The 22,715-nt window shown below is 45.2% G+C and overlaps 1 protein-coding gene across 1 annotated transcript in view; it reads left to right on the forward strand.

Annotated features, from left to right (window-relative positions):
* KIAA1328 (KIAA1328 ortholog) overlaps positions 1–22,715 on the forward strand; it is a 167,646-nt gene that overhangs the window by 117,872 nt on the left and 27,059 nt on the right. Inside the window, exons 8-9 of the mRNA XM_044292623.1 lie at positions 503–598; positions 20,286–20,434. Coding sequence (XP_044148558.1) covers positions 503–598; positions 20,286–20,434 — 245 coding nt within the window. The remainder of the gene's footprint in view (positions 1–502; positions 599–20,285; positions 20,435–22,715) is intronic.

Raw genomic sequence — 22,715 nt, forward strand, 5'->3', positions numbered from 1 at the left:
AAATCGCAGAGAGGTCCTCAGTCCGTATGTCAATTAGCTGGGGTAGTGATTGGCGACCCTGAGCATCTTTTGCTGTGGATTACATGGACAGCTCAGTAATGCTTGGTATTGTACAATTACTGAGGGTTCTCCCAGCAGATCACAACCGAGGCCCCAGCAGCAGGACACCTGCTCATGAGTGTATTATGGTGGAGATTTCCAACTATTCCGGACTGATTGTTCAATGTCCCCTTAATCTTTGAGTTATACCCAAAATATATGCCCTCTTGTACAAAATTTAAGTTGTTATTCAGCTCTTTTTTCCATTTCCTCATGGGAAAAGGGATCAGAAGACTGGAGATGTTAGTAGATCTCTTGAGTGGAGTTCAGAAGAAGTCTGAGGAGCACAAGAAATCTGAGTTTTGCCTGCTGCGTTCCTTATGCTTCTGGGAATGCAATTATTGATGCTTGCTATAAATGTAAACTTTCTTTATGGTTTTATTATTTTGTTTTTTTAATCCAGAACTCTGCCAAATCCTGAAAGTCGGAGCAGAGAGACGGTGGTCATGTCCACACCTTTACCTGGAGCAGTCAACTTAATGAATGGCTCCCGATACAGGTAACCGTTCTTTTATAGTATACTTGCCTCTCCTCGGTTCCACCATTGCTACGTTTCTGGCTTCAGACAGTTTCAAATGCTTTTCTCACGTTCTGACACCATTCATATCTGTGCCTCAGGGGCTGTATTAATTGCACTTTTATTTTTCCCTTCAAGGCATAAAGGGGTTGTGTCACTTCAACAAATTGCATTTATCATGTAGATAAAGTTAATATAAGGCACCTACTAATGTATTGTGATTGTCCATATTGTCTCCTTTGCTGGATTCATGATTTTTTCCATTACATTATACACTGCTAGTTTCCATGGTTACGACCACCCTGCAGTCCATCAGCGGTGGTTGTGTTTGCACACTGTAGAAAAGTGCTCTCTGGTAGCCAGGACCAGGCGCTTACATAGGCTAGTGCTTTTTCTATTGTGTGCAAGCACGACCACAGCTGCTGGATTGCAGGGTGGTCGTAATCATGGAAAAGAGCAGCTGTCTAATATCTGTTAGGGAGTGGTTGAGTTATTTATCAAAAGAATGGAAAATATTAATTTTAGCTGTAAATGTTCCTGGAGTAAGCCTCAAAATTTAGTGACCCTGCTTTGTGGGACCAGTGAGGGAGGCCACCAGGAGACTGCTGTCCATCTCTAGTTCTAGTAGTACGGGAGAGTGGTCAAGAGATATTCTTCTGGGGGAAAAAATCAGAGGAGACCGAAAATAGTTTTATCTTTTTGAAAATTAAATGAAAAGTTGAATTATTTGATGGATGTAAGCCAAGCAGTGCACCAGCAAAACCCTCCCTCTCCACCTTAAGTCTCGGTGGTGGCATCATCTTATCGGGAACGTTGAGCCACCAGCAGCTAAGTGGTTAAGGCGGTCATTGTCTTCCCGCACAGACGTCTCTCGTGGGCTCTTGAGCGTATAAAGACCCTTTACTGCTGACTGAAAGGGTGAAATACATATATTTACTTGTCCTTAGTCTTGCAGGCCTCTATTAAAAATTACCATTTCATTGCTGTCGGTGAGCAAGAAAACGAGTCTCCTGGGGCCTCCTAAAATAAGCTTCTTATCCCCAGTTGGAATAGCAGAGCATTCACGGCGGGACGGAGGCAGCTGCTGCTGGAGAGTCATGACAGGGCAGCAGTGAAGCAGAAACGCACTGACTGCCTGTGAATTAGCTGCAGATTATTCCACATTTCACATGCTGTCAGGTTAAAGCTGAAGGTTTACCGTGCCCAAGCTCCAAACGTCGCTTCTGCCGCCGCCAGCTCGCGCTCCTATAAAGCCTGTGCTATGTCTGCACTTTTCGTCTCCCGGCATACTGCTCTCCTCCTTGTAGCACAGATTCTGCGCTGCGACATCTCTCCTGCACATGTTTACTTTTTTTTGTTTGCATTCATGCATATTCCATTGGGGTTACACATTACATTGTTTCTCTTGATTACATTTTACTGGCGGAGAAATAATACACAGTGCCACCTCTGCCCTTGGCCAACAGGAGTCCATTATCATGTCTAAGTCTTCTCCGATTGTTAGCCTGTGGCCACTGCCGCCAATTCTAATACTGGGGAGGGAGGGGGGAGCCGCACTGGCCACCAATGCTAATACTGGTGTTAATTGTGCGGATCACAGCCCCCTGTAAGAGATCGGGTGGTGCCAGGCAGCTGGGGGCAGTCATGTACACAGTACTTAGTATATTCTAACTTGAAGTGTCCCCATCACTATAGGAACGCCTCTGTGTTAGAATATACTGTCGGATCTGAGTTTTCACGATCTAACTCAAATCCGATGGTATATTTTAACATAGAGGCGTTTCCATGGTGAAAACTCCGATCCGACGGTATATTAATAGGGACTCCTGACTTTACATTGAAAGTCAATAGGGGACGGATCTGTTTGCAATTGCACCATATTGTGTCAACGTCAAACGGATCCGTCCCCATTGACTTGCATTGTAAGTCAGGACGGATCCGTTTGGCTCAGCACGGCCAGGCGGACACCAAAGCGCTGCAAGCTGCGTTTGGGTGTCCGTCTCCAGAGCGGAACGGAGCCAAACTGATGCATTCTTAATGGATCAGCATCCATTCAGAATGCATTGGGGATGTACGGATCCGTTCGGGGCCGCTTGTGAGTGCCTTCAAACGGATCTCACAGGCGGAACCCCAAACGCAAGTGTGAAAGTAGCCTTATACAGGTCTGGACAAATTGGGGGGGTGGGGGCGTAGCCAAAAACCCCCGCCCGTTCGTGCACCCCCCCTTTAGCATTAGCCAGTCAGAAGATTCATGGCGTCTATGGTTTGGGCAGCATGAAATCCCAGCAGGCACACTGATTAGCTTAGCAATTATTGTGTCCAATTACAAAGAGGGCTGCAGGGGGAGGCTCCTGCTTCTTACAGGCACAGGACAGTAAGGAGGGGGACATTGCTGACCACCTGAGTTCCTTATATGCCTCAGTTGTAATTGCAATATGATATAAAATAGGTTCAGATCAATGGAGGAGTTAGTTTAAAAAATAAATAAATAAAATTGTCTTTTTTCTTAATGAACGTTAACTAACAGGGCTGTCCAGTATTTTACTGTTGATGGCCAAGCCTCAGGATAGTCTATAGTTATCTGATTGGTGGGGGTTCGACAACCTGCATCCCCGCCATCAGCTATTTCGGAGTAGCCCTGGAGCTGGAACTACACAGCTCCATCCATTTTTTTTAGTGGACAGCGCTGGCTACTGCTTTCCTTCTGAGGATAGGCCATCCATAGTAAAATCCTGGGTGGGACCTTGACTCGGCAGAATCCTTAAAACAAAGATTTCTGCCTAATTGGTGCAGGGATTTGCTCCTGTTTTCCGAATGTTTAGCTTGGTCTGGTGCTTGTCTTCTTGGCGTCCCTGGCCTTTTAATATAGAGAGAAGATGCACACGGTTAAATAATCTGCAGAGCTCATTTACACTTAGAAATCTATCGGCCTTGCGCGTCGCCAAGTGATTAATAGGACTAACATTTAGGAGATAAATATCCGTATACACAGCAACATTAAAGTGCATCCATTAAATAGCCAGCACATACGTCTGTGGTTACTCATGATTCCTGCCTTTGTCAGACACCGGGACACTGACGAGGGAGCTCATTAGACTTGGTGCATATCTGCAAAGAAAGCCATTTCTGAGGCTGGATTTATAGGAACCATTATTCACAATTGTTTAACTGAAAATATCGGATCGCTAAAATCTGTGTGTGAAAAGGGTCAAATTATAGACCTCTGAGTCAGGCCTGCATCAAATCGTTCCCATCCAGTTGGCATTACTTATACAGTAATGGGCGGTCATTGAGAGCCCCCCTATAAAGTACAGAGTTTTTTTTTGGTCCCATCTTTGCATGTTAACATAAAGCGGCGATGAGCGTTCCAATAATTGATCACCAGTGATGTGCAGAAATCTATCTATTTTTCTAAATAATTAAAGGGGTTCTCTAGTGCTATAACATTTATTTAAGAACAGCATGTAATTCTATAAAATAACAAAAACTATACCCAGGTCCCCCATCGGTATTTTGTACACCCAGCTCCGGCGAAGATGTCAAGTCGACACTGGAGTTCATGGAATCGGGAAGCGTTGTCAGTAGAGTGGTAAGGTGGGTGTATTACTCCTTTTGTTATTTTATAGCATTGTAGCTGTTTGTGGACAAATCCTTTAATCGGTTAAAGGGGTTGTCTCACAAAGGCGAGGCCTGTCCATGGTTAGCACTGGTCTCTTGCAGCCGTGGGGTCCCACGTTCAAATCCAGCCAAGGACAACATCTGCATATGGAGTTTGTATGTTCTCCCCGTGTTGGCGTGGGTTTGCTCTGGGTACTCCAGTTTCTTCCCACCCACCAAGGAGAAAGAAGAGCAGGCAAGGTTTGGGCTGTGTTCACATTTCATTTTTGTACATAACTGAGAGATACATCTAGACTATTCCCTATGTATACCTCCAAGATGTCCCCTCTATATGCACCCAGCATGTGCCAAAAGAGTGTCCTAGCACATACAATAGAAAGAGGTAGAGTACTGTAGCACGTGTATGACGGTCACAGAGAGACTGCCCACCTTCCGGCTTTGTGTTCAGGGCACAACACCTCTCCAGGCCTGTACCGAACAGTTGTATGGAGTCCGCTGCTGCCCTGTGTCTGCTCGGGTCCAGATGTCTGTGTGAGTATCTTAACATAAGACAATTCCAAAAACATGGTCTGGTCTGTTTTTAAATGAGTGTCCTGTATAGACATGGTGTTCACATTCTCAGACTCCAACAGACAATGCAGCTAAGCTGGAGTCACCAATCATAGTTCTGTCACTTTGCTCTTGGGATTTTGGCTCATGGTTTGGACCTAAATTTGTTTTCTGCTTCAATATTAGTAACACCCCTTCCTAGAATATAATTTATTAGAATCATCCAAATTTATTTTTGAAATTTCCCCAGCCCATTCTACTCCTTCCGTTTCTTTCCCTTTTCCTCCTCCTGAAGAATGAGATGTTTCTTCTCATGACATCATCATAAAGGAGTCTTAATTATAAAAGTCACACATCCGCACTTTCCATCCTTTGTCTGGACAGGTTCAATGGGTGCCGTGTGAGCGGAGGCCTCTGTCCACCATGTGGGAGCGCCGTACCGGTGTAGATGAGATGGCCACTTCTACAACTTCAATTACCCAGAACCTCGGCAATTACTCAAAGCAAACAGCAGCCGGAGGCATCTTATTATAAGCAGCCGGGGAAGGGAGCAAGTGGCTGTAATTTTACCAGGGTGTGCTTGTGCTGAACATGAAGCCTGTCTGTGCCCGGTGCCTGGAATTTTTTTCTTTGCATTGAATATAAAGTAAAACTGAAGTTTTGCCAACAATACGAATAGCATTGTTTGCTTTCTTCTAAAAAAACACCACCATTCCTGTATTACAGGTTGTATTGCAGCCCAGTCCCATTCAATTCAGTGGAGCTGAGCTGCAGTACCAGTCACAACCTTTGGACAGGTAGGGTGCTGTTTTTAGAAAGAATCGGCCATGTTTTTGACGGTATGGGCCGTGTATATGTAGTGACTGGGTTAGACTTCTAAATATGATCTGTATTTTGCCCCCATAATTTGAAATGTGTTAAAGGGATTGTTTCACCTTTTGATATGGGAGCCACTGTGGCGATCAGGTGATCGCCAGGGGAAGTTTTAGGTCATCTACAGGAAACATGTGGAATCGCATGCAACCATGTACTTGTTAGGAGATATAGTCAGTGGTTGTCCTGATGGGATGACCCTTTTAAGGGCTGTTTCACACGAGCCAGTCCATTGCGGGAATCACGCTCCGTGTGTGAGTGTGATCCTCTGCTTTGGACTTGCAGGAGCGCACGGCATTATCATGATTTATAATGCTATGTGTCTCTGCATGGCCTTTTTTCCACACAATCATAGTGACCTAAAGCTGTCAGTATGATTCTGTAGAAATAAGGTCAAGCAGAGGCACATAGTGATAATGCAGTGCGCTCCTGCAAGTCCAGAGCGGAGGATCACTCACACACATGGAGCATGATTCCCGCAATGGACTCGCTCGTGTGAAACAACCCTAAGAATTTAATATAGCTTTGTAGTTGGGTGACAACCAGTTTAGTATCTGCAGTAGTTGTCGGCTACTGTCCCTAGAGATACAACACATTTGCAGTTGTTGTATTAGTTCTCTGTATCCTCACTCCTAATGTCCCATGAGTAGAGAGATTAACTGTACAGTTTTGGGATACTAGGTAAGTGGTCACCAACTTACCAAATAAATGAATGTTTGGAACTGTACACTCTACAAATATCTAATGTATAAGACCAGCCTAACAGCCATCTATCCCAATCCCCTATGTACACATGCACGTTTGGCTTAGCCAACGGGAGTAAGCTGCTTATCTTCTAAGAACAGGAGGATCAGGCATGCTGAAATCCAACCTCAACATCTGCCACCGGGAGGCTGTCAACTGTCATTCACATTAGATGGTTGGCCGGGGCTGCTGAAATCTGTAATTTTGACCGATGTACATAATAGGTGTATTGCTAGCAAAATGTTATGCAGTTTTGTACTATACCGTAATTCATTGTGGATTCCACTCTGAAAATCTGCAGTATGCCTACCTCTACTAAATGTGGCCTTCATAAGGTTTGTAGTGGTGGCCACATTAGTTTTCCCCCAGGTTTCCCAGTATCGGATGTACAGTGCATTGAAAAAGTATTCATGTCCCTTGAATTGTTCAGCATTTTTTTTGTTACACCCACAAACTTAAATGTATTTTATTACAATGTTATGTGATAGACCAACACAAGGTTTTCCAAATTTTTAGTAAGTAAAAATCTGTAAAGTTTGGTGTGCATTTGTATTCAGCTCACTGTACTCTGATACCCCTAAATGAAAATCCAGTGTGACCAACTGCCTTCAGAAGTCACCTAATTAGTTAATAGTCGTAATTTATTCTCAGTATAATTACAGCTGTTCTGTGAAGGCCTCAGAGGATTGTTAGAGAATATTAGTGATCAAAAAGCATCATGAAAACCAAGGAACACACCAGACAGGTCAGGGATAAAGTTGGGAAGAAGTGTAAAGCAGGTTTAGGTTATTAAAAAATTATATATATATATATATATATATATATATCTATATATCTATCTATATATATATATATATATATATATATATATATATATATATATATATATATATATATCCCAAGCCGTGAACAACTCACGAGAACTGTTCAATCCATAATCTGAAAATAGAAGAAGTATGGCACTGCAAACCTGAACTGTGACAGCCCTGGCAAGGAGAGCACTAAGAGGCCCATTGTCACTCTGGAGGAACTGCAGAGATCCACAGCTCAGGTGGGAGAATCTGTCCACAAGACAAATCTGACCTTTATGGAAGAGTGCCAAGAAGAAAGCCATTTTTGAAAAGCAAGCCATAAGAAGTCCTTTTTGCAGTTTGCCCCAAGCCATGTAGGGAACACTGCAATCATGTGGAAGAAGGTGATCTAGTCAGATGAGACCAAAGTTGAACTTTTTGCCCTAAACGCAAAACACTGCACATCACCCTGAACACAGCATCCCCACCGTGAAACATGGTGGTGGCAGCATCATGCTGTGAGGAGGCTTTTCTTCAGCAGGGACAGGGATGCTGGTCAGAGTTGATGGGAACATGGATGGAGTTAAATACAGGGTAACCCTGGAGGAAAACCTGGTAGAGGCTGCAAAAGACTTGAGACTGGGGCGGAGGGTCATTTTCCAGCAGGACAACGACCTTAAACATACTGCCAGAGCTACAATGGAATGGTTTAGATCAAGGCATATGGTAGAACGGCCCAGTCACAGTCCAGACCTAAATCCCATTGAGAATCAGTGGCAAGACTTTAAAATTGCTTTTCAGACACTCCATCTAATCTGACTGAGCTTGAGCTATTTTGCAAAAAAATTAAATAGACAAAATGTCAGCCTCTAAATGTGCAAATCTGGTAGAGACATGCCCCAAAAAACTTGCAGCTGTAATAGCAGCGAAAGGTGGTCCTATAAAGTATTGGCACAGGGGGCCAGAATACAAATGCACACTGCACTTTCCAGTTTTTTTTTTTTTAAACCATGTATCATTTTCTTTTGACTTCACACATAATTGCTACTTTGTGTTGGTCTATCACAAAAATAAAATACATGTGGAAAAATTCATGGGGTATGAATATTTTTTCAAGGCTCTGTAGCTCTATGGAGTTATTCTCTTTTCCTATATTTAAGTCAAATTCTCTTTAATGTGATGGGATGGCTTATATTTTCCCATTCTCCACCCCATTTGCCTATTCTTAAGACTCCTATGACCATTTTCCCTAATCTGAACCTCAGAAGACTGTTTAGTGGACGCCACAACTGTATACTTTTTTTTTTTTTTTTTTTTTTTTTTATATAGATCCCAATCTCCATCTTCCTTAAGCCTCATTCACATGTCCGTTCTCCAATCCGTGAGAAGATGGTCAGTGATTCATTCGTGTTGGGTCTGTGTGTCAGTTTTTTTTTGCTGTCCGTGTTTTCTCCGTGTTTCACTAACCCTGCACAGCTGAAAAATAATTTTCAAAGCATCTCTTCCTAATGATCCGTGAAACACGGATGCAACATGGATGGCGTTTGTGTTGCATCTGTTGTTTTCACGGACCAATAGACTCTAATTGGTTTGATGGATCCGTGAACACGGACAAAATAGAGCATGCATGCGTGCTAAAAATGTGGACCCACGGACCGTGGTCAAACAATGATGTGTGAATACACACATTAAAATGAATGGGGACGTGTGCTGTCTGTGAAGAACACGTACAGCACACGTATGTGGAACAACGATGTCTAAATGAGGCTTTATAGTATATAGAGTATGCTTCTTGTGAGCCTCGCCTTTACAGATTTTGGACTGGTGAAATGGCTGATTTGCATACTTAAAAAATATATATATATTTTTAGTAATTTTAAACAAGATTAAAAGTTACAAGGAAATTAATAATAAAGCAGTAGCGTACATACGGTACAGAAGTATAATATAATATAATGCTATCATAAAATAAGTAAAGCTAGGGTCTTTTCACCCATTCATCATTTCCATCACAGAAATGGTTAAAAATAGCGCAGACAAAAGTCAGACATGCAGGATTTTTTTCTCTTCTAAAAAAAACAAACAAAAACAACCTTCAAAAAATAAATCTTCTCCAGAACGGCAACCAAAACGGATCCTGTTGTAGTCAATGGAATCTGTTAGGTTCCGTTCATGTCAGTTATGTGCCTGTTATTTCCATTCCTCTGTGTCTATGACCTCATGCACACGACCGTTGTTCTGGTCCGCATCCGAGCCGCAAGTTTTTGCGGCTCGGGTGCGGACCCATTCACTGCAATGGGGCCACAAAAGATGCGGACAGCACCCAGTGTGCTGTCCGCATGCGTTGCTCCGTTCCTTGGCCCAGCACAAAAAAAAAATAGAAAATGTCCTATTCTTGACCGTTTTGCAGACAAGAATAGGCATTTCTACAACGTTCCGCAAATTGCGGAAGACACACGGGCGGCTTCCGTGTTTTGCAGAAGCCACCTGTGTGCATGACCACAAAAAAACGGAACGGTCGTGTGCATGAGGCCTATAACAGAGCAAAATAACTGAAAATAAATAGCGCAAATGTGAAAGCAGCCTAAATTGTCCCTTTTTGGCTGCACTTTTTTTTTTTTTAAGCCTGAAACACATTTGTAACATATAAAAAAACATGCGTTTCAAAAACTGCACTTAAAAAAACAACAACAAAAAAACATCAGTTTGCAGTGAAACTGTTGTTGGATTTTGGCAAAAACAGTGCATTGTATGTTTACCACCTAATGGGCCCAATACAGCCCTGCTCCCGTCCAGTCCCTGTGTGCATGCGAGGCCTCCAGGAGGATCCATCCCGGTTGTACCTGATCTGTTTGCAGCTGATGTCGGCTCCAGAAATGAGCGCTATTCCCCTGTGATGTATTGCTGTCACGCATCAAGCTGGAAGACTTGTATAAAGGCAAGACATTACAGCCATGCAATGTAATAAGGTAGACTCAGCAGGGTGCAAGATTGTACACGGAAGGTATTGTTTAAATAGCAGACATTAAGGACGGAAATGTCATTCAATAAATCACAAACTTAAAGAGCGATTTGCACTTCCAGGGAGAGATTTTTTTCCCCGATTCTGGCTGTAAGGAAAGTGTAGAATTTACATCTATTCATTCTTAAAGAGCACCTCTCCCTAAAGTAACACAGAATAGAAAACTTCTGATTTGCCTGTTTCTTTTTCTGTTAAGGGTACATTCACACAACAGTATTGATGGGTCCACATCCGTTACGCAAAAGAGAGAGAGAGCATATCCTATTCTTTAATCAAAAGAAAAAAGAAATCTGTAGCCATAACATTCCCATAAAATCTCTCTTTAGTTTAAAACCCCAAACACACATAAATATGATATGGGGCAAAATTTCCTACAATCGGATATCCCATAAGCTATGCAGTTCAATCCAGTCATATTTCTCAACCATCTAATCAAATATTAGCCCCAATTGCTTATATGTATGTGAGTATAAAAACACGAAAAAAGTAGCAGCACTTCACAACTATGCAATCTGTACACTTATCTACAACTAGCAGAAGGACCCGGCTTCACACGGGTATATTTCATCTATTTCATTTAATGTTTGTGTGTGTCGTTAAAAGATATTGACAGTATCCACTATAACAGTGACATCTACAGTACCCTGCCCTAGGGGTGCACCGAAATGAAAATTCTGGTCCGAAACCGAAAATTCAGGATACCCCTTGACCGAAACCGAAACTGCCTTTTTGCCCAAATACTTTTAAAAGACCCCCCACCCCATAACAGTGCCATCCACAGACCCCCACCCACCCCATAACAGTGCCATCCACAGACCCCCACCCACCCCATAACAGTGCCATCCACAGACCCCCACCCACCCCATAACAGTGCCATCCACAGACCCCCACCCACCCCATAACAGTGCCATCCACAGACCCCCACCCACCCCATAACAGTGCCATCCACAGACCCCATTGTACAATTAATAGATTAATAGAAAATAGCGGGGAGGAGCTGGGGGCCGGTGCGTTCACTGTTCTCCGGCCCCCAGCTCCAGTAGTTATAAAATGTTGTACAATTAATAAGAAATCTATTCATTTGGCCCCCCTCTGCAGTATTACATTCAATACAGCCACATCATACTCACAGGGCTGTCATCTTAATGCTGGCCGGCCGGGCAGAGGAGCGGCAGCGTCACAACTGACGTCATGTGCCCGGCCTACTTTCTGAATGAAGGAGGCGGCGCAGGCATGTGACGTCAGTCGTGATGCTGCCGCTCGTCTGCCCGGCCGGCCAGCACAGCCCTGTGAGTAGGATGTGGCTGTATTGAATGTAATACTGCAGAGGGGGGCCAAATTAATAGAATGCTTATTAATTGTACAACATTTTATAACTACTGGAGCTGGGGGCCGGAGCACAGTGAACGCACCGGCCCCCAGCTCCTCCCCGCTATTTCCGGCCGATATGTAAAAATATCGGCAGAAACAGATTAGGTGCATTCTCGGCCGATATTTTCGGCCGCCGAAATTTCGGTGCACCCCTACCCTGCCCCTTTTCAGTGACTTTCACAGCCCCCCACCCCTTAACACTAACCCCCCACAATGCCTTGTCTCCTTAAAAGGGGACCTCCACAGCAGCCCACCCTCTTAACTTTGACCTTCACAGTAGCCTGCTCCTTTAACAGGGAGTTCCACAGCACCCACTCCCTTAACAGTGACCTTCACAGGGGTCCACCGCCTTAACAGTAACCCCTATAGCACCCGCCCCTTAACACTGACCATAGGTTACAGTGACTGACCTCCACCATTCCCGGCCCCCTTAACAGAGACCTCCACAGCGACTGTCCCTTTTAACAGTCATTGCCACAGTACCCCGCTGCCCCTTTAATAATGGCCTCCACAGTCCCCTCCTCCCTTAACAGTGACCTCCACAGTGCCCTCCTCTTTATTAGTGACCTCCACAATAACACGTCTCGTTAAGGCCGAATGCACATGGCCGTTTTTCACGGCCGTGAGCGGTCCGTGGAACCGCCGCCTGGATTCCTGCTGAGAGCAGGAGCGCACGACGTCATTGGTTGCTATGACGCCGTGCGCTCCCTGCTGCCGCCGCAATACAGTAATACACTGGTATGATCTATACCAGTGTATTACTGTACTGTGGCGGCAGCAGGGAGCGCACAGCGTCATAGCAAGCAATGACGGCGTGCGCTCCTGCTCTCAGCAGGAATCCAGGCCGCGGTTCCACGGACCGCTCACGGCCGTGAAAAACGGCTGTGTGCATTCGGCCCAACAGTGATTTCCACAATAACCCGCCACCTTAACACTGACCTCCACAGAGCTCCATTCCCTTAAAATGTGACTTCTACAAAACACCGCCCCCTTAACAGTGGCCTCTACAGCAGCCTGCCCCTTAGCACTGACCTCCATAGCGGACTGTCCCCTTAACTGTGAGCTCCACCGTTCCCTGCCCCTTTAACAGAGACCTCCACAGAATCCCAACCCTTTAACAGTGACCTTCACAGCGGCCCGCCCCTTTGTTAGTGACCTCCACAGTACCCCATCTCCTTAACAGTGATTTCCACAACACCCCGCCCCAGTGGCCTCTACAGCAATCTGCCCCTTAACACTGACCTCTATAGCGGACAGTCTGGCTTTTAGACTCCCTGTCCTCCGTCCGGAGCAGGGCCTGGACGGACACAGGGATGTCCTTTTGAACAGCTCACTCTCGGACAGCAGCACTGTGCTGTCTGAGCATGAGCTGCAGGGAGAAAGTCACCCTCCCTCCCACCTCTGCAGCTGACAGAAATTGACACCTCTGCAGCTGACATTTTTTTCAATCCCCGTCGGCTGCGGAGTGGGGTGGGGGGGGGGGGGGGGGGGTACGGCTTAACCGACTCGGGGCTAAGCTTAGTGGACCTGAGGTCGGGGTTTTTAAGCCCCGTCTTTTGAAGGTGGCCTGACTGGCCACCCTACCTGCCCCTTGAACTGTGACTTCAACAGCACTCTGTTCCCTTAACAGTGTCATCCACAGTGCCCTGCCCCTTTAAAGCTGACCTACAGCAGTGAAGAAAAATTGCTGGGTTGTTATACAAACCTGGTGTAAAACTGTGTGTATGTGGAGACTAAGGGCCTACAAGCTTCTATTGGCTGAAGGTCATGTGACCTTGTGTATGGCAGTTGGGATATGAAGAAAAAGACCTGCAGGCTTCTATTGGTTAATGCATTTTTGGGGAATATCTCAGGAACGGTACGTGCTAGAGAGCGGAGACCCCGTCTAAAACCTTCCTGGACACCTGATGTACAGGTGTGCCAAATTTTGTGATTGTAAATGCGATGGTGCGGATTCTTTTAGCGGACATACATACACACACTCTGCTTTAGCCAAATTAGGAAGCCTACCGTAAAGCTGCACGCTTGTGGAATGTGTAACTCCCTCTACCAGCGCTTCGCACAAGCTTCATCAAAAGGTGACACAGGACAGGAATGGGAAGTGTATAAAGGGACCATCCTCCAATGGGGAGATGTATACCATTCATGTGGGTGCTATTGGAGTCACACCAGTGCATGACTGCTTTGGCTTTCTGAGACCTTCTCTTCCACTCGCGCTCCAAAGTATCGCGTCATGCGAGCGTAGATAGGCGGACGCAGATAATACTATATTTAGACAAGAATAAGCATTTCTATCATAGGGCTGGCCGTGTGCGTTTTGAAAAATGCGGAACGCACACAGATGTTATCAGTCTTATGCTGATCTGCAATTTGCGGACCGTAAGACATGTACGATCGTGTAAATGTTCCCTCAAGCTGATGATCAGTATGGCCGCTAATATAGACGCCACTAACTTTCACAGGCTCCTGAATGGTAGCGTTTCCTAGTTATTCAGCACTACCTATGTAGCTTTACAGATAGGTTTTGATGAATAATTCAGTGGCTATAATACTTTTTTGAGTACCATATTTTTCACTTTATAAGATGCACCTGATGATGAGACACATCCCAGGTTTTAGAGGAGGAAAATAATTTTTTCATCAGACCTCACATCTGATCCTCAGATCAGACCCCCATACCTGATGCTCACATCAGACCCCTAAATCAGGACCTCACATCAGACCCCTAAATCAGGACCTCACATCAGACCCCCATATCAGGGACTCAGATCAGACTTCCATGCCAGACCCCCATCAGACCTCCATGTCAGACCTCAGATCGGAGCTAAAATAAATAACTTTGCTTATCTCTGTCGCTCCTCTTCAGTGCTGGCAATTGCTCCTCCAGTTACGCTCCCTTGTCTTCTCCGGGTCATGCACTGCAGTCAGGACATGCAAGGGAGGGTGAGTAGTGACAGTGTTCACAGCACTTCAGACCCCGCACCTACGATAATGCATACTTTTAGGGGAGAAAAAGTGCGTCTTATAAAGTGAGAAATATAGTACTATACATGCAATTACAAAAGTATTCAGAATCAGGGGCTGGTTTGAAAAAAATGTAGATTTCTTGTAGGACAACCCCTTTTAATGAGTTTCACTCAGATTTATCATTGAGACTTTTTTTTTTTTTTTTTTTACTCACTCGAGCAAGAGGGTGGAGTTGGAAAACTGAAGGAATTTATCTAGACCAAAGTGTTTAAGGGTGAGACCAATTTATCAAGTAAAGTTCGCCGACACAGACTGAAGCAAAACTGACTTCAAATATTCCCCTAATGATAAATTCCCCCCATAGTCATTATTTTGTTCTTCCCAGATCAAGCCACACTTGGTCATTTGTAGTAATACCGTCCCCCAGTACTGTCTCTGCCTTCTGGTATTTACTTTCTTATATAGCACTGACATATTCTGTCTCCTCAATGGAGTGCAAGCTCCCTATCATATGTCTTTGTAGTGTGGGAGGAAACTGGAGTACCCGGAGGAAACCCACACAAACACAGGGAAAACATACAAACTCCATGCAGATGTTGTTGGATTTGAACCTAGGGCCCCACTTTGCAAGGCGCCAGCTCTGACCACCGAGCCACCTTGCTGCCTGTTTGAGGGCTTAGTCGGGTAGTACATACAGTAAATCTAGAGCATGATTTATGTCGGCAGATCTTAAAGTAAACCTTGTGACAGTGCATGAAGTATTTGATATCACTTAATTAAATTCCCAGCAGCAGAATAGATGGCCCTGCCTCACTTGTACATACGTCTTCTCAGGGAAGTTTTTTTTTTTTTGCAGTTGTATTTTTTTTTAATGTGATATATGTTCCAAAAGGTGCTATAAAACACATCGGCCTGGTAATATTGTGTGATGCATAGGCAGCCTTGCCGGTAGCCCTGCGATGTGTCATGTTACACCATCCACAACGTCAACTTTTCTGTTAAAATTGAGTACTCACCCGTTGGCAGTCGAAGGAGTTGAGATCCAGTGCTCACCACGCCTAAGCTTATTGTGGCCCCTATGCCCTTGAATGCGCCTGAACAGAAATACCAGAAACATAACTGACTGAGGGCTCCTGCACAGTACCGTAATCGGCCCAGGAAACAATGTCGGTGCGTCGGCCACATCTTCAGCGCCAACTGATATCATAGTGTTTTATCATACAGTCAGTTCATACTCTGTGTGATCGAGGCTATTGTAGTGTACTCACATGGATGCGATTTTTAAGATTCAGTCGGTTCTGGTCAGGGGAGCTGCAGTTACCCAAGAGATCAGGAAGACACACAGGGCCAATCACAGTCGTGTGCATGAGCTCTTGTAAAAGAAAAAAATGCAAAAAGTTATGACACTCAGAATGTGACTGGGCAAAAACAAAAATATTTGGGCTCTGAGACCACAACACCTGGTCCTGATGGGATTAATGGGTTTGTTTGGTTTAGGAGCCTCATCTCTTGGGACACATTTAGACGGCTATAATCTAGGTGCAGATCCCTGTGATGTTAGTTCTGGTTGCGCCCGGTTTTGCAGCTGTGCTACGGACACTAAAATATTCACACATTATGCTCATCTAAACTAGGTCTTCGCTGGAGCACAGAGTGGCCAAAAAGAGCAACTCTCACTCTAGAGGATATATCCACTCATTCTGCAGCTAGCATAATAAAGGAATGGGGTATATTCCAGCATCCAATTTCCAGATAAAGGCGGTCTTTATTTCATCCAGTAAAAACAATCCAAACAGCAAAGGATACAGTACATAGCTACGCGTTTCGGGTATGTAGCTTGCTCTTTCTTATGGTCATCATGAGTAATTCATTGGTCCGAGTCCAGAGATACTCCGTGCATCCCAGTGGAGCCGGCAGGTGAGCTGTATTTCTTGACTCCTGGCAGCTAGCATATTGGCTGTATTGGGAACTATGTAATGCTCACTTTCTCCTGTGGTGGCGCTGCAGGGAGATTGCCCACTTGCTTGCTGATCTCTGGTGATCCATGAAGCTGGACACTCTGCGATCACTCTGGGGGATCTTTCTTATATGTAGGGTTCATCAGTGTTGGACTGGCCCGCCAGAGTACCAAAGGATCCTCCAACAGGCCCACGCTCTGATATAACTATGTACCCCTAATCCAGCAGAAAAATATACAACTGTAAGCTGACTTTACGGCCAATCACCTACCACTAATGTCTACGTCTAATGCCATAAAACTAGGGAGAGGACGTGTACGTGTTCTGCATAGGCTGATAGGATGGCCCCTCAAAATTATTTCTTCTGGTTGGCCCAAGGAAGTCCAGTCCGACACAGGTTTGTTTAATGTGTACAAACCTTTATACAAACCTTTTAAATTTCAGCTTTCTTGTCTTCTACTCTGATCTTTTAATCTCGCAAACCTTCCTGTGATCAGAGATGGATTTATCACATAGTCGCCCAAAGAATTTAGTTTCAGACAAGTTTCTCCGCTCACACTTGAAAATTAATTATAGTTGTCTCTAAATGGACTTTGCTTTTATCGTCTGCAAGAAGCGGCGGCTGCCCCGTATAGAGCGCTTTCTAATGCCAAGATGCCTTGCCTTAGCCTAAAGAGGAGTAAATAAGACCCCATTAGAAGTCCTGGTCCCAGTAGCCCTTTGTAATGTCCATTACCGCCTTTCCCGAGGATCCGCATCTCATTTTCCAGAGCCATTTAGTCAAATGTGCGATTATTTAGAAAGTTAATTCATGCATGCCGAAATGTAGCTTAAGTAATGCGAGGGGCGGAAGGTAAAGCTCTGCGGAGACCGCAGTCCTTTTTGTTATTTAATGATCAGCCATAATTAACTTGCAAATTTGAAATAATTAGAACAAATTAAAGGTATTTAACTTCCCCATCCCTGAAGAAAGACTCAGATTGCACCCAACTCGGCTCTAAATTATTCACAAGGTGGAGGTGTTTGCTGCAAGGTTCTGCTGCTTTATGGATATTGTGAAAAATACCAGCAATCTACCGCCATCATCCTCATCATACAGTAGGTGTTTACCGCCAGAGAAATGATTTCTCTATGCGAAATGCACAGGTCTGATGGTGGTGTGTGTAAAATGTAGGAGGAGATGGAGAAAAGAGAAGAGCTATGAGAGAGATGTAAGAGAGGGGGAGAGAGAGAGATGTAAGAGAGGGGGAGAGAGAGAGATGTAAGAGAGAGAGGGAGAGAGAGATGTAAGATAGAGAGATGTAAGATAGAGAGATGTAAGATAGAGAGATGTAAGATAGAGAGATGTAAGAGAGAGAGGGAGAGAGAGAGATGTAAGAGAGAGAGAGAGATGTAAGAGAGAGAGAGAGATGTAAGAGAGAGAGAGAGAGAGAGATGTAAGAGAGAGAGGGAGAGAGAGATATGTAAGAGAGAGAGGGAGAGAGATATGTAAGAGAGAGAGGGAGAGAGATATGTGAGAGAGGGAGAGAGAGAGATGTGAGAGAGGGAGAGAGAGATGTGAGAGAGAGGGAGAGAGAGATGGGAGAGAGAGGGAGAGAGAGATGTGAGAGAGGGAGAGAGAGAGATGTAAGAGAGAGGGAGAGAGAGATGTGAGAGAGAGGGAGAGAGAGAGATGTGAGAGATGTGAGAGAGAGGGAGAGAGAGAGAGAGGGAGAGAGATATGTGAGAGAGAGGGAGAGAGAGATGTGAGAGAGAGGCAGAGAGAGAGATGTGAGAGAGAGGGAGAGAGAGATGTGAGAGAGGGAGAGAGAGAGATGTGAGAGAGAGGGAGAGAGAGATGTGAGAGAGAGGGAGAGAGAGATGTGAGAGAGAGGGAGAGAGAGAGATGTGAGAGAGAGGGAGAGAGAGAGATGTAAGAGAGAGAGAGGGAGAGAGAGATGTAAGAGAGAGAGAGGGAGAGAGATGTAAGAGAGAGAGAGGGAGAGAGATGTAAGAGAGAGAGAGGGAGAGAGATGTAAGAGAGAGAGAGGGAGAGAGATGTAAGAGAGAGAGAGGGAGAGAGATGTAAGAGAGAGAGAGAGAGAGATGTAAGAGAGAGGGAGAGAGATGTAAGAGAGAGGGAGAGAGATGTAAGAGAGAGGTAAGAGAGAGGGAGAGAGAGGTAAGAGAGAGGGAGAGAGATGTAAGAGAGAGGGAGAGAGATGTAAGAGAGAGGGAGAGAGATGTAAGAGAGAGGGAGAGATGTAAGAGAGAGAGAGAGAGATGTAAGAGAGAGGGAGAGAGATGTAAGAGAGAGGGAGAGAGATGTAAGAGAGAGGGAGAGAGAGAGATGTAAGAGAGAGGGAGAGAGAGAGATGTAAGAGAGAGGGAGAGAGAGAGATGTAAGAGAGAGGGAGAGAGAGAGATGTAAGAGAGAGGGAGAGAGAGATATGTGAGAGAGAGGGAGAGAGAGAGATGTGAGAGAGAGGGAGAGAGAGATGTGAGAGAGAGGGAGAGAGAGAGATGTGAGAGAGAGGGAGAGAGAGAGATGTGAGAGAGAGGGAGAGAGAGAGATGTAAGAGAGAGGGAGAGAGAGAGATGTAAGAGAGAGAGAGAGAGAGAGATGTAAGAGAGAGGGAGAGAGATGTAAGAGAGAGGGAGAGAGATGTAAGAGAGAGGGAGAGAGAGATGTAAGAGAGAGGGAGAGAGAGAGATGTAAGAGAGGGAGAGAGAGAGATGTAAGAGAGGGAGAGAGAGAGATGTAAGAGAGGGAGAGAGAGAGATGTAAGAGAGAGGGAGAGAGAGAGATGTAAGAGAGAGGGAGAGAGAGAGATGTAAAAGAGAGGGAGAGAGGGAGATGTAAGAGAGGGGGAGAGATGTAAGAGAGAGGGAGAGAGAGAGATCTCTCCTTATGTATCTGAGATGCATAGATATCAGAGAGGCTATATGTGTTTAGTATAAGGAGTATGAAAGGGAGAAAGTAGAGATCTGTTTCTGGGAAAGCTGGGTGACCACCAATATGGCCGACGCTATAATTCATCCAGGGTTTGTCACCTGGCTCATTGTTTTGGACAATAAGTTCCTCTGTGGCTTTCCACCATTCTGTACATGGCATCTCTGCTAAGCCTATGTGTTCGCTGTAGCCATGTTCATCCTGATCCTGACTTACACAGGCAGAGCAGTCGGCGTGAGGAAGCAGATCAGTTATCAGAAGCGATGGTGCCGCACTCGCCACTCCTGTCCATGGCACCATCAGCGAGTAAATCTGGACGTTGCTAGATGGAATGTCACATCTGGCGGTCATGTGTCGGGATTATTACATTGTTCTTCTTTGCATCAGCTCTTCACAACACATTGCAAGGAAAAAAAATATGGGAAATTCCATTGGTGGCCATTGGCTAGGCTTGGCCTAGGGGAATCTAGCTTTACATTTGATAAATTGGTCATGAAGTACGCCAACATAGACTGACGCAAAACTGCCTGCAAGGATTTCACCCTGTGCGGGCACTGTACTGCCAACCTTTCCATCACACACCTCCATGCCACTGTCTGAAGAGCGCTGTGTCCTGATCTCTTTGAGGGTAATGATTGCTTCTCAGCAGAACAGAAGCCGTTAAATGCCAATATCCAGACTCTGTCCTCTTTGGCCTGGCAGACTAGGATCCCGTCACCTGGCCCTGGGGCTTGGCAGTGCCAGCTCGTGTGATTTTTTTTTTTTTCCTGCTCGGTTTCATGTGGTTTGATATTTGTTAGCTGGGATCGTCATAGCTGAATGGTTTCTGTCTTGTTCCTTGCAGCCCAGTGATCCCGACCCCTGCATCCAGTAAGAGCAGGAGAAAACCACTCAGTCCCAGCCAAAACGAGTCCGAAGGAAGAGCTTCCAGATTAGATGTCGAGGGGCAGAGAGATGGATCGTGTGCCCCGCAGCCGTCCACTGTCATTAAAGGTAAGCGGGTCCACTCCATGGTTAAAACAATGGGGGAGACTTATCTGAACTGGTGGAGAGAAAAAGTCAAGTAGTTGCCTATGCCAGCTAATCAAACCCACCGCTCATTTCTCTGAAGCCTCTGGTTACCCTGGGCATCTGTTCCATCTTTCCCAATGTATTGTTTTATTTTTCATCTCGCCTCAATGAGACTTGTGGATGAGACATGTACAGGTTATTGGCCGGTCATATTTATAGTGAATTTCCTTTCCTTCTAGTGAATCTGCATTTTACAATCTGGTGTTTGTTTTCAGCACAGAACTGCAGTAGAATATGCACTTTCACAGAAGCAAAGGACTGAGCAGAAGACGTTCTCCTTTCTCCCAAGATATATATATACACAGGGTGGGGGGTACATATCTGATCAGTGAGGGGTCCGACCACTAGGACGCCCACCGATCTCTAGAACAGGAGTTCCAAGTTTCCCAAATGAATGGACTGGTCGAGCATGTGTGCAGCCACTCCATTCATTCTCTGGTAGAGTGCTGTACTTGGCTATCTCCAGCAGTCTCATACAGAGTGAGTGGAGTGGCACTGAGCATGCTCCACCACCCTTCCAATCATTCAGGGAACGTGGAACCCCTGTTCTTATCAGCTGGACCCCCATCAATTCATTAGTTATCTTCTATCTACTTTTTGAATGGAGCGGCAGGCATTAATTCATTGAACTTTGTGGGGACTGCTGGAGATAGCCAAGCACTTGTATTCGGCTGTCCCGTGGACCTTAATGGAGCAGTGGACACGAATTGTATGTCTGCCACTCCATTCATACAGAAGAGCATGCCAGTCGGACCTCACTGATCAGAAACTGGATAAGGGGATAAGTTGTTGTAATTGGGCAACCCTTTTAAATTCCCTTTACAGAAAACTTTAGTCTGAGATCAGTGAGACCTTATGGGTGCCAGATCATCAGATATTCTGGATTTAGCTGACAGTCATAGAAAAGCATATAATGAATCAGGGAGACCAAGAGCCCAGTGTAACATTTTACTAAAATTCTGCTCCTTGATCTCCTCATTGGTGTCTGCTCAATGTTCTCCTTCTGGACCTGTACTGGATTATTAGACTTTATTTGGTGCCGGATTACAGGAATTTCACTACATAAACCATATCTCATTGATGCAAAAATTAGAATGAAGCTGGTGTAGCGCTGCACCCCTGCACAGCGGAGCTCCCGGTCACCTAGGTGTGCAGGAAACTGCTGCCGGCCCCTTTCATCCTCAGGACCAGCGGTAGTCTTAGAGGTCAGACCCTAACTGATTGTACAATTGATGGCATATCACAAGACCATTCTTCTGTCTTTTTTTCCCCTTTTATTTCTGCACCCTTTGTTGCGGACACTATAGAAATAAGCACAATACAAAAAAGGCAAGAAATTGCAAAGATTTGATCTGGAAGTAAAGAAATAACCTGCGACCCAGCCAAGGCCGTCCTTGCATTAAAAGGAGTTTTCGTCAGGTTGAACCCAAGCGGCAGGCGAGGTTAATCCCTTTCACTGCACAGCAACAAAAGCTCGGAGCCTGCAGACGACTTGTGTCCAGCAAAAATCAATTTCTAATTTGAAGCAAAATCAGTTTTGACTAACAGGGGTTCAGGCCCTATTACTGGGGCTGCATAGTCCGCTGACATTTCAGCGCTTTGTGTTGTGCTCATCGAATTCAGAGTCATTTTCCAGCTCTTCAGTCTGGGATAAGCTAGCGCCAATCAATGCCTCGTGGAAGATTGTGATTTCTGCCAGTAAACTTTGTGAGCTCTATTTATATGAAGTCCCTTTTCCCGGAGCAGAATTCGCTGCATGAATGAACTTAGGCAGGGTGCTGAATCTCCTTAAAGAGACCGGTCCTGTATGGAGACTTACTGGAAGTACTCCATGGTATGGAGACTTAATAACAGTTCTCCTTGGGAAATATGCAAAGAGGTGTCTCAAGAAAGAGAACCATATCGCCAGCAATATTAGCCACCAGCTAATATCCAGAGTATCCACCGTGTGCAGCAACTAGACGGGCTGGGGGTGACTCCATAAGGTCCTGGTAGGTGGTCATAGGTATCTGGAGCCATGCTGACTGCCGTGCACCCACAGCTGCTGGAAGGGGCGTGGGGAAGGGTCCATAGAGCGAACACAGCGATCGGAGTGGTCCCACAGATGCTTAATTGGGTACAAGTCTGAGGAATTAGGGGGCCAGGGTAGTACTTTTAAGTCTTGGTCATGCCCTTCTAACCAGTGTCAGACATTTCCAGCTGT

The sequence above is a fragment of the Bufo gargarizans genome, chromosome 1 (genome assembly GCF_014858855.1).
Source record: "Bufo gargarizans isolate SCDJY-AF-19 chromosome 1, ASM1485885v1, whole genome shotgun sequence".
NCBI lineage: Eukaryota > Metazoa > Chordata > Amphibia > Anura > Bufonidae > Bufo > Bufo gargarizans.